We start from the raw sequence: 13,617 nt of genomic DNA on the forward strand, positions 1-13,617 counted from the left end.
ACTGCAGAGTGCAGACGTCCTCAGACATGCTGAAAGTGACAGCAAGGTCCTTAAGGCCATGACCCTTGACCTCCAGTCAGTTGATCCTTGACCCTGTAAATCTAAATCAAAGAAAACGTTTGACACTTTTCACCGCCCATTTGCCCCATCCTCTCCGCCCCCACACCATCATGCTACAATCTTCACACTTCCCCTGGTATCTGGGGCATTTCTGGGGCGAGTCTCTGTATGCCCTTCACCCTCTCTTCCTCCTGTCCTGTGTGGATGTGGATGCCATGAGTTAGCATGGCACCAGGTGGACGGGAGATATACAGTACGTTTTTAGCCGCCAAACAAACCCAAGCCAGTGGACATTAGATTACCTCAGTTATGGGAGCCACTGATGGGTGTATATGTAATTAGGGCAAATGTACGCCGTGTGACACAGCTAAGAACATTCCTGCATCAGGAGACACAGACACACACTCACACACACACACACACACACACACACACACACACACACAACGAGTGCACACACACACACAGACAAGCGCACATTCAGACACACACACAGAGACAAACGTGAAAACACACACTGTGCTGGGAGTCCTTTTTAGGACAGCTGGCTCTTTTCCTCAGACTGGAACTAAGGGACAGTTCTACATTTACTGGGGTGGAGGGGGGGCTGGTCCAAAATAGGTGAGGGTTGTCAAACTTTCTTTTTGCTTTGGGTAGGGTTGTGTGTTTTTTTATTGGGCACAGGGAAGGGTAGAGCGTTTTTTCCTTGACTTACATTCTCCATTTTGCAGGTTTTACTATATAATGTCTTCCATATAGCCACATTTCCTCATCTGCTTGCATGCGCCTCTAGGTGTTTTGGTACTTCCCTTATGTACTACACTTTACCAGTCAACTTTCTATCCTGTCCTCTATTCATAGTGACAATAGTGGTAGGTGGATCATTTGTCCAGATCTGCAATAGGCTGACTAGCAATCATACCACACATAAAATCATACAAATCTGCACCAATTATCTATATAAATACACAAGATAGAGGAATAGCTAATAGGCAGCGGAGAGGCAGTGAAAGAACAGTGAAGACACACGCCAGATTCAAAACATAGAATTTTCCCATTTTAATTATTATACAAAATTCTTGCAACCAATAGAATTCGGAAAGTATTCAGACCCCTTGACTTTTTCCACATTTTCTAACTTTACAGCCTAATTCTAAAAAGGATTACATTATTTTTTTCCCCCATCAATCTACACACAATACCCCATAATGACAAAGCGAAAACAGGTTTTTCGAATTTGTTGCGCATTTATTAAAAAAGAAAAAACAGAAATACCTTCTTGACATAAGTATTCAGACCCTTTGCTATGAGACTCGAAATTGAACTCAGGTGCATCCTGTTTCCATTGATCATCCTTAAGACATTTCTACATCTTGATTGGAGTCCACCTGTGGTAAATTCAATTGATTGGACATGATTTGGAAAGGCACACACCTGTCTATATAAGGTCCCACAGTTGACAGTGCATGTCAGAGCAAAAACCAAGCCATGAGGTCGAAGGAATTGTCCATAGAGCTCAGAGACAGGATTGTGTCGAGGCACAGATCTGGGGAAGGGTACCAAACAATTTCTGCAGAATTGAAGGTCCCCAAGAACACAGTGGCCTCCATCCTTCTTAAATGGAAGAAGATTGGAACCACCAAGACTCTTCCTAAAGTTGGCCGCCCAGCCAAACTGTGCAATCGGGGGAGAAGGGCCTTGGTCAGGGAGGTGACCAAGAACCCGATGGTCAATCTGACAGAGCTCCAGAGTTCCTCTGTTGAGATGGAAGAACCTTCCAGAAACCCAACCATCTCTGTAGCACTCCACCAATCTGGCCTTTATGGTAGAGTGGCCAGACGGAAGCCACTCCTCAGTAAAAGGCATGTGACAGCCCGCTTGGAGTTTGCCAAAAGCCACCTAAGGACTCTCAGACCATAAGAAACAAGATTCTCTGGTCTGATCAAACCAAGATTGTACTCTTTGGCCTGAATGCCAAGTGTCACGCCTGGAGGAAACCTGGCACCATCCCTACGGTGAAGCATGGTGATGGCAGCATCATGCTGTGGGGATGTTTTTCAACGGCAGGGACTGGGAGACTAGTCAGGATTGAGGGAAAGATGAACAGAGCAAAGTACAGAGTAAAGTGCATCAACAAAGTACTGAGTAAAGGGTCTGAATACTTATGTAAATGTGATATTTCCGTTTTTAATTGTAATACATTTGCCAAAATTTCTAAAACCAGTTTTTGCTTTGTCATTATGGGGTATTGTGTGTTGATTGATGAGTAACAATATGTGGAAAAAGTCAAGGGGTCTGAATACTTTCCAAATGCACTGTATATGGGGGATACAACCATCCCAGCTCTGCAGATTTTGCTGCGAAGAGACAGAATCATTACATCATTTGGTTTGGTACTGCCCATATGTAGCTTGTTTTTGGTCGCAGGTTCAGGAATGGCTAAAGAATTGTAACATTTATCTGGAGCTAACTCTGCAAATAGCACTGCTGGGTGTCGATCAATAATATAATAATACTTTTAGCAAAAATGCTTATCTTTAATTTACAATCTGTAAAAACTATGAGAATAGAAAGGTTCAGAGCTTTTGTGAAACATCACAGCACATATATGGCAAAAAGAAATCAAAACTGGATGGTCTAAAGAGATAGATGGGAGGGGTTGAAAGTCGGAAGTTTACATACACCTTAGCCAAATACATTTAAACTCAGTTTTTCACAATTCCTGACATTTAATCCTAGTAAAAATTCCCTGTCTTAGGTCAGTTAGGATCACCACTTTATTTTAAGAATGTGAAATGTCAGAATAATAGTAGAGAGAATGATTTATTTCAGCTTTTATTTATTTAATCACATTTCCAGTGGGTCAGAAATGTACATACACTCAATTAGTATTTGGTAGCATTGCCTTTAAATTGTTTGACTTGGGTCAAACGTTTCGGGTACCATTCCACAAGCTTCCCACAATAAGTTGAGTGAATTTTGGCCCATTCCTCCTGACAGAGCTGGTGTAACTGAGTCAGGTTTGTAGGTCTCCTTGCTCGCACATGCTCTTTCAGTTCTGCCCACACATTTTCCATAGGATTGAGGTCAGGGCTTTGTGATGGCCACTCCAATACCTTGACTTTGTTGTCCTTAAACCATTTTGCCACAACTTTGGAAGTATGCTTGGGGTCATTGTCCATTTGGCAGACCCATTTGCGACCAAGCTTTAACTTCCTGGCTGATGTCTTGAGATGTTGCTTCAATATATCCACATCATTTTCCTTCCTTATGATGCAATCTATTTTTTTTTTTTAAGTGCACCAGTCCCTCCTGCAGCAAAGCACCCCCATAGCATGATGCTGACACCCCCGTGCTTCACGGTTGGGATGATGTTCTTCGGCTTGCAAGCATCCCCCTTTTTCCTCCAAACATAACGATGGTCATTATGGCCAAACAGTTCTATTTTTGTTTCATCAGACCAGAGGACATTTCTCCAAAAAGTACGATCTTTGTCCCCATGTGCAGTTGCAAACCGTAGTCTGGCTTATTTATTGCGGTTTTGGAGCAGTGGCTTCTTCCTTGCTGAGCGGCATTTCAGGTTATGACGATATAGGACTCGTTTTACTGTGGATATAGATACTTTTGTACCTGTTTCCTTCAGCATCTTCACAAGGTCCTTTGCTGTTATTCTGGGATTGATTTGCATTTTTCACACCAAAGTACGTTAATCTCTAGGAGACAGAACGTGTCTCCTACCTGAGCGGTATGACGGCTGCGTGGTCCCATGATGTTTATACTTGCGTACTATTGTTTTGTACAGATGAACGTGGTACCTTCAGGTGTTTGGAAATTGCTCCCAAGGATGAACCAGACTTCAAAAAAAAATTCTGAGGTCTTGGCTGATTTCTTTTGATTTTCCCATGATGTCAAGCAAAGAGACACTGATTTTGAAGGTAGGCCTTGAAATACATTCACAGGTACACCTCCAATTGACTAGAATTATGTCAGTTAGCCTATCAGAAGCTTCTAAAGCCATGACATCATTTTCTGGAATTTTCCAAGCTGTTTAAAGGCACAGTCAACTTAGTTTATGTAAACCTCTGACCCACTGGAATTGTGATACAGTGAATTATAAGTGAAATGATCTGTCTGTAAACAATTGTTGGAAAAATTACTTGTGTCAAAGTAGATGTCCTAACCAACTTGCCAAAACGATAGTTTGTTAACAGGAAATGTGTGGAGTGGTTGAAAAACAAGTTTTAATGACTCCAACCTAAGTGCATGTAAACTTCCAACTTCAACTGTATATAGAAACTTGGTGCAGATTCATATGATTTTATGTGTGGTATGATTGCTAGTTAGCCTATTGCAGATCTGGACAAACGATCCACCTATCACTATTGTCACTATGAATAGAGGACAGGATGGACATGATTATTATTGTTAAAAAAATTTTAGGGGGTAGATCAGCTTTAATGTTGCAGATAGATTGTAACTTCCATCAATGTAATTGTCTACAGCACTTCCAATCCCCTATATGTTTTTTTTCTCGCAAATATATATACATACACATACATATACACATACATACATATAAATAAATATTCATATATATATACATATCCTTTAAAAATATATATATTTCCCTTTATTACTTTCCAACCCCACCACCCCTTCCCTAATTGGAGTAAACTAGTGAACATCAATGCTTAGGCCTCTACTTCCAGCTTATACATACTATATACATTTTATGAACACAGTCAATTTTACAGTCATTCTATTTTGTTTGTTTTTACTCCTGAATTTCCTCTACCCGCAACCTCTCCGATCATTTTCATGATGTCCATCCGGTTTGCTTCTACATGCCATATCTTTCTAACTGTGCTCTTTCACAAAAGCTCTCAACCTATAACCTATATACTTATTATGGACACAGTATGCTTTACATTAGTTATCTTGTTGTTATTAGTTGTTGTTAGTTGTTATTAGTCCCATCCTTCAACTCCATTCAACACCACCCATCTATCTCTTAACACCATCCATATTGTATTTCTATTTGCCATATATTTTTCAACTGTACTGTGATGTTTTACAAAAGTTCTGAACCCTTCTATTCTCATTATTTCCACAGATTGTAAATTGAAAATAAACATTTTTGCTAAAAGTATTATTATATTATTGATCGATTGACTATGACTTTTCAGATCACCCAGTAGTGCTATCTGCAGGGTTAGCTCCAGGTAAATATTGCAATCATTTAGCCATTCCTGGACCTGTGTCCAAAAACAAGCTACACAAGGACAGTACCAAAACAAATGATCTAATGATTCTGTCATAATTTGGACTTGGTCTTTTACCAAATAGTGCTATCTTCTGTATACCACCCCTATCTTGTCACAACACAACTGATTGACTCAAACGCATTAAGAAGGAAATAAATTCCACAAATTAACTTTTAACAAGGCACACCTGTTAATTGAAATGCATTCCAGGTGACTACCTCATGAAGCTGGTTGAGAGAATGCCAAGAGTGTACAAAGCTGTCATCAAGGCAAAGGGTGGCTACTTTGAAGAATCTCAAATATAAAATATATTTTGATTTGTTTAACACTTTTTTGGTTACTACATGATTCCATATGTGTTATTTCATAGTTTTGATGTCTTCACTATTATTCTACAATGTAGAAAATAGTAAAAATAAAGAACAACCCTGGAATGAGTAGGTGTGTCCAAACTTTTGACTGGTGCTGTATATATCTTTACAAAAAATGTTTTCCTTTATTATGTTCCCCTAACCCTACCAACCTTCCACTAATTGGAGTAATTTAATGGACAACAACACTTAGGCTTCTACTCCCAGCTTATACATACTATATACACTTTAAGGACACAATATATTTTACAATAGTTATCTTTTTTATGTTTTTAATCCCATCCTTCATCTACAGTTGAAGTTGGAAGTTTACATACAGTTAGGTTGGAGTCATTAAAACTCGTTTTTCAACCACTCCACAAGTTTCTTGTTAACAAACGATAGTTTTGGAAAGTCGGTTAGGACATCTACTTTGTGCATGACACAAGCAATCTTTCCAACAATTATTTACAGACAGATGATTTCACTTATAGTTCACTGTATCACAATTCCAGTGGGTCAGAGGTTTACATAAACTAAGTTGACTGTGCCTTTAAACAGCTTGGAAAATTCCAGAAAATTATGTCATGGCTTTAGAAGCTTCTGATAGGCTAATTGACATAATTTTAGTCAATTGGAGGTGTACCTGTGGATGTATTTCAAGGCCTATCTTCAAACTCAGTGCCTCTTTGCTTGACATCATGGGAAAATCAAAAGAAATCAGCCAAGACCTCAGAAAAACATTGTAGACCTCCACAAGTCTGGTTCATCCTTGGGAGCAATTTCCAAACGCCTGAAGGTACCACGTTCATCTGTACAAACAATAGTACGCAAGTATAAAAATCATGGGACCACGCAGCCATCATACCTCTCAGGAAGGAGACGCATTCTGTCTCCTAGAGATGAACGTACTTTGGTGCGAAAAATGCAAATCAATCCCAGAATAACAGCAAAGGACCTTGTGAAGATGCTGGAGGAAACAGGTACAAAAGTATCTATATCCACAGTAAAACGAGTCCTATATCGGCATAACCTGAAAGGCCGCTCAGCAAGGAAGAAGCCACTGCTCCAAAACCGCCATAAATAAGACAGACTACGGTTTGCAACTGCACATGGGGACAAAGACCGTACTTTTTGGAGAAATGTCCTCTGGTCTGATGAAACAAAAATAGAACTGTTTGGCCATAATGACTATCGTTATGTTTGGAGGAAAAAGGGGGATGCTTGCAAGCCGAAGAACATCATCCCAACCGTGAAGAACGGGGGTGGCAACATCATGCTGTGTGGGTGCTTTGCTGCAGGAGGGACTGGTGCACTTCACAAAATAGATGGCATCATGAGGAAAGAAAATTATGTGGATATATTGAAGCAAATGGGTCTTCCAAATGGACAATGACCCCAAGCGTACTTCCAAAGTTGTGGCAAAATGGTTTAAGGACAACAAAGTCAAGGTATTGGAGTGGCCATCACAAAGCCCTGACCTCAAGCCTATAGAAAATGTGTGGGCAGAACTGAAAAGGCGTGTGCGAGCAAGGAGGCCTACAAACCTGACTCAGTTACACCAGCTCTGTCAGGAGGAATGGGCCAAAATTCACCCAACTTATTGTGGAAGGCTACCCGAAACATTTGACTCAAGTTAAACAATTTAAAGCCAATGCTACCAAATACTAATTGAGTGTATGTAAACTTCTGACCCACTGGGAATGTGATGAAATAAATCGTGGTCCTCTGTAGCTCAGCTGGTAGAGCATGGCGCTTGTAACGCCAAGGTAGTGGGTTCGATCCCCGGGACCACCCATACACAAAAAAAATGTATGCACGCATGAACTTCCGACTTCAACTGTAAATCCACAAGATAGAGAAATAGCTGATAGGCAGTGGAGAGGCAGTGAAAGGACAGTGAAGACACACAGCTCAAAAAGCTCCACTATTGATCTTGTATAGGGACAATAAAATTATTGCAAAAGCACTGTTATTTGAATGTTTCATTCCGTTTGGATCAGTTGTGGATCTACTCTCGACAGATTATAGAAAGGCACAGTAGCAGGCCAGTCTGGCTGTATTTTTACTTCTGATACTGATGCGCTGTCTGTGCCGATCATCATTCTCCGAAGTCGTCCACATAGGCCTATGCTCCCAGGAGGCCCAGTTATTCAGGAAAGCTTAACACGCGTTCTGCCTCCCTTCCGATCAATATAGCCTAAATATTTGTCATTTAACTTTTAAAATGTATTACCTTTTGTGTGTTGCATAAACACAACTAGTCACAATGTTTTAATCTGATTACTGGTAGGCTAATTCAAAAGTCTCCTGTAGGCTACCTGCACACGTTCATCCACTCCACTCTAATATATTTCCAGCAACCAAACTGCACAACAGCCATTCGATTAATGGAAAGGGACATCTGTTACAAAACACCAAAAAGTTGAATGACATTCGGAGAATGTCAAACCAAGCCTTCGATACTGAGTAGGGAGGGATGTATTTTCTGTTTGTTGAGATGACATACTCTATTTGATTGTGGTGTTGAAAACGCAAACCATGATTACAAACGCTCAAAGTAATCGGTATGCAGTTATGCGATGCTTATTGGTTGTGTGTGGTGCATTGGCACAGAGACCTGATGGTGGAAAATTCGTTGCATATATTTTATATAATTATAAATACAGTATAGCATCAAAATGTTGAAAATCTGATTTCCCCCTAGCTGATCATTGTCTGCAGCTGGCTCTGATCGTAGTGTAATGAGACAGGCAGAGAGAGTGAGCCCGTCCGTTGTGGTCGGCGAACCCTCAAACTTCTGTCCCGTTAGCCCTGACTGTGCCACAAAACCATGCTGAAGTATTAAAGTCGATATCCACGTTTATAAACACAGGGTTGCTACAGTTATTGGTATTTATGGTATTTATTTTTTATGACACCTCAAGTTGGACCAGCCCCCCCCCCACCCCCCGTGCATAAGTGAGAAGGTGTGTGGGTGTGAGTGTATGCCTGTCTTTGTGTCTGTGTCTGTGTGTCTGAGTTAGTCTGCCTGTTTCTCTACATGGGGAGCCCCAGAGCTGAGTTGTCTGGCTCACAGTTCCCAGGAGGAAGACTTTGTTCGGTGTGCCACAAGAGAGATGAGGAAACCGGGGCACATTTCCTGTGGAAATGGGGTTATCACTTCACCAATTACTGTGCAATTAGAGAGGCAGGCCTGGAGATGCCTGGGAAATGGACAAACACACACTCCCTACATCTGGATTCTTTCACAACTCAACCAGGCACAAGTGGATACCTTGCCCTTTCACCTTTCTGAATATATAGATATAAATCATAATCAGATTGCCTGAGTCCTTGTCTGAGTATTACAGTACACCTTTAGTTCAAGGCTGCAAAACCACTGTCTGCCATTGTCAAGGGTGTTGCCAAGGAAGAGGGGTACTAATTCTCAGGGCACCACCCTCCCCTCAGGTGAAAGGAGAATGTGTTATCATCTAGATGATGAAATTACTCCCAATCTATGTCAGTATGTCTTGTGTGAATCAATCTAAATTATAATGAACTTCCAAACATGGCCGCCTCTCCAATCACTGTACCGGGTAATAATGCATAATCACGGGTCACAAGAGGAGCAGGTGAACTGTAAAGGCAACCAGACCAGGCAAACCAGACCCGCTTTTGTGCGGTTCCCAATAATTTCACATGGCTTAACTGCTGGGATTGCTTCATTAGCCTTTTGTATGTGCCGCTATACATTTCACATAATCCGCAGCAGTAAAAATGTCCCTTTTGTGTGTGGGGGGCTCAAACCCAATCTCCAGCTGTCATTTATCGTTTGGGAAATCAGGCCCAGAGTCTACAAGCGACTGGGATAATTGAGTCATTATAAGTGGGGTGGCAGACAGTTTAACTCCAGTGCTGGCTGGCTGGCTGACGTGAAGTTTGACTGAATAACTGGGATAATTTAGTCATTAAGGCTAGGAGGGTTGGAGAGAGAGGGACCAGGCAGCCAGGCTGATGGGGTAATCAGCCATGGTGGGGTTAAAAACCAGCTCCCTCACACGTGGACTTCCAGGATCTGATCTGGAGTCAGGCCCTGGTGGCGCCCCTGACCCGTGAAGAGCAGAGGAAAAGGCGGTCAGGCAATCAGACTTACATCGGAGGTAGAGAGGGAAATGACCAGCACATGGTGCTCCCTCTGAGAGTCACTGTCTGTGTGTCGGTGTCTGCATCGGATTGAAACACGCATGTACATCCACACACACTCACATTCCTGACACGCTCCTGACTAATTTCCCAGCAATTCCTCTCTCACACACACTCTTTCTCCCTCTAATGCACAGGACCACAGTACCACCTTGAAACACCTTGTATTAGCACAATACACATCTGGCAGTACACATGTTCAAAAGCAGCCAGATGAAGCACTGAAATCCAGCAGAACAAAAATGCAGGAAATGAAACCTCCCTCTGTGTTGAGACACCTTCACTCTGACTAAACTAAATTAATGAGAAAATTCCCACCTGAGAGCATTGTTGAAATACTAGCTTTCCTCCCTGCATAATTTCCCTTTGTACTTTCTAGGTCACGTACTTTTCATCCTTGAATCTGATTCTTATTTGTACTTCACATAGTCTGTGTGATGTCTGGGTGTGTTTAAATGATGTGAGTACAGCCCATTACAATTAGACTATCACTCCCAACTGGGGTTTATTATTGTTGCATTATCAGATATGAGCAGATGGAGCAGCTCAACTATCAGTCAGTACTCACTGAGCACAGACCAAAAATATGTTAGAAGAAAGATGAATATACAATCATACACATTCTTTAAAGTTAAAGCCAGCACCCTCAACGACACAGATCATCTTTACACAATAATCGCACTTCGTCAATCATACACACATCTTCATACAAAACTGCCATACTCTTCCGAACATAGCTGATCCTTTATTGTGTAATGGTATGAGGGAAGCAGTTAGAAGGACATACAATGAACTAGATGATGCAATTGAAATGGACAACACAATGAGTGGAGAGCTATACAAAAACCCAGTATGTAAGACAGAGACAGCAGGGTGTGAATGGGAGAGAGAGGGGGGTTCTGTCTTACCTGAGTGGGTGAACTGCAGGCGAGGCTGGGAGGCTCTCCATGCCCCCGTCAGACTGCTCCCCAGGTGGGCTAGAAGGACCAGGGTCACGAACTGCCACATGGTCTCTCACTCACACACACTAAAGTCCTAAGCACAGCACACACTTCACGAGGCAGGCAACTGCAGGATACACACTCACGCGTATGTGTTTGTGGGCTCGGAAAGATACCTAGATAAATCTAGTCCAACAAAACACACTACTCCCACTTGGCTTCAGCTCGACCACTACAGATCAGATGTGTCTCCTCTCAGCTCATCTCATGTGACTTGTCTCATGCGTCTCTCACTCTGTTATATATTTTCTGTTATGTCTGGGTTTCTCCCCTTGTTGAGTGTTGATTCCTCTCTCACTGTACTCTTCTCATCTCCTCTGATCTCTCTCTCTCTCTCTCTCTCTCTTTCAGTGAGTCCTCCTCTCCTCCGTATAGGCAAAGAGGAGGCGGGGGAAGAGATCCCAAATCACACACACAAACACACACACTCCTTCTCTCTTTTTCACTGCTCCAGGAAAACCTACTTTAAATGGGAATAAGACAACTGCTATATGGTGTGCCTTTCATCTTATCTCTCTCTCTCTCACTATACTCCCTCTTGCTTTCTTGTCACTTTCACTCAGCTGCATCAAACAGTCCTTTTGTTGGCCTTGTGAATTTTTGAATTTGATGTATAGCATTTACTTGTTACTTTTAAGTATGAAAATGTACTGCTTTTTCCACCACTTTACTTAAGTACAGTGAGGGAAAAAAGTATTTGATCCCCTGCTGATTTGGACAGGTGTCTTTTATACAGGTAACAAGCTGAGATTAGGAGCACTCCCTTTAAGAGTGTGCTCCTAATCTCAGCTCGTTACCTGTATAAAAGACACCTGGGAGCCAGAAATCTTTCTAATTGAGAGGGGGTCAAATACTTATTTCCCTCATTAAAATGCAAATCAATTTATAACATATTTGACATGCGTTTTTCTGCATTTTTTTGTTGTTATTCTGTCTCTCACTGTTCAAATAAACCTACCATTAAAATTATAGACTGATAATTTCTTTGTCAGTGGGCAAACGTACAAAATCAGCAGGGGATCAAATACTTTTTTCCCTCACTGTACATTTAAAACCAGATACTTTTAGACTTTTACTCAAGTAGTATTTTGCTGGGTGACTTTCACTTTTGCTTTGGTCATATTCTATTAAGCTATCTTTACTTTTACTGAAGTATGACAATTTAGTACTTTTTCCCCCACTGAGTAGTAGAAGTAGTAGTAGTAGTAATAGTAGTAGTAGTAGTAGTAGTAGTAGTAGTAGTTAGTTGTAGCATCGTGATTGTTGATAAAGCATGTAAAACTATGAATTACAGAAACAGAGTGAGATCATGACAGAAGCCCTGAACCAAGAGAGACTGAGAAGGAGGGAGACAGTTGTGATGAACGAGGGAGAGACCGACCTGGCCATGAAACAGCAGGATGATAGATTGAGGGAGTTGGACAGACTCATGAAACAGCAGGATGATAGATTGAGGGAGTTGGACAGACTCATGAAACAGCAGGATGATAGATTGAGGGAGTTGGACAGACTCAAACAGCTGGAGACTCTTACCAACCTGGACAAGACCAGGTTTGTATTTATTGGCTATAATTGTTTAGATATGTCCCTGTCTATTACATTTACATTTACGTCATTTAGCAGACGCTCTTATCCAGAGCGACTTACAGTTAGTGCATACATCATTATTTTTTTTATTTTTTTATACTGGCCCCCCATGGGAATCAAACCCACAACCCTGGCATTGCAAACGCCATGCTCTACCAACTGAGCTACATCCCTGCCGGTCAATCCCTCCCCTACCCTGGACAACGCTGAGCCAATTGTGCGCCGCCCCATGGGTCTCCCGGTCGCGGCCGGCCAAGACAGAGCCTGGATTTGAACCAGGATCTCTAGTGGCACAGCTATCACTGCGATGCAGTGCCTTAGACCACTGCGCCACTCGGGAGATCATGATGATGCTTGATGATGTGTTTTAATGTACGCACAGAGCCGCACACAACAATTCCTCATGGGGATAATAAAGTAATTGACTTATCTAATCTGATTTTAGGGAGCAGAAGATAAAAGAGGAGGAGAGAATGGTTGGAGAGCAAAGCTCTCAGAGGTGGGAGAAAACCTTGGAAGAGATGTATTTGGAGAAGGCGCAGAATGAGAACAAGAAGGAGGAGCCTGCTGTGCCTGTGACCGTGCCCGTGCCCGTGCCCGTGCCCGTGCCCGTGCCCGTGCCCGTGCCCGTGCCCGTGCCCGTGCCGTGCCTAGGCTCAATGTCTACAAGCCGAGGCCCCAGGACGACCTCACACCTGAATGTTGGCTCCAGACCCAGAATGACCCAACTCTAGAATCCGGCCAAGATCCCGAGCCCAATCAAGCTCCAGAGGCCACGATGGCTGCTGCAGAGACCCAATGTGAGGTACTGGACATTGAGTTTGATGAAAGAAAATGTGTAGATGTAGATGTGGTCTACAGGGGATGGATCATTCCCCTTGAAGAGATCCAAGAGGCCAAGTAGCGGCTCCTCCAGGAGGCTAAGGACGCTGAACGCCAGGCCAAGGCTAAGGCCTACAAAACCTAACGCAGGAACTACATTGACCAGATGAAGAGGAACCCAAAGCCCTTCCTAGTGAGAGAGGAGGAGGAGAAAGAAGCTGAGTCCAGTGGCAGTAAGTGCTCCAGCCTCATTGCTGAGACTGAAGAGATGGAGGCAAGTGCCAATGAGAAGGAGGGGAAGGACCTCAGAGAGGAGGAAAGAAGCGAAGAGCCCAAGGAGAACAG

General features: G+C 42.4%; 1 protein-coding gene across 1 annotated transcript in view; it reads right to left on the bottom strand.

Annotated features, from left to right (window-relative positions):
* Positions 1 to 10,870, bottom strand: part of sema3h (sema domain, immunoglobulin domain (Ig), short basic domain, secreted, (semaphorin) 3H) — a gene marked incomplete at its 5' end in the record, with an annotated part of 29,816 nt that extends 18,946 nt beyond the window's left edge. The window contains one exon of the mRNA XM_084186592.1: positions 10,771 to 10,870. Within this exon, the coding sequence (XP_084042718.1) occupies positions 10,771 to 10,870 (100 nt within the window). The remainder of the gene's footprint in view (positions 1 to 10,770) is intronic.
* Between the last annotated feature and the right edge of the window lie 2,747 nt (positions 10,871 to 13,617).

Source organism: Coregonus lavaretus (assembly GCF_964263955.1).
Source record: "Coregonus lavaretus genome assembly, chromosome: 22".
NCBI classification, from domain to species: Eukaryota; Metazoa; Chordata; class Actinopteri; order Salmoniformes; family Salmonidae; genus Coregonus; species Coregonus lavaretus.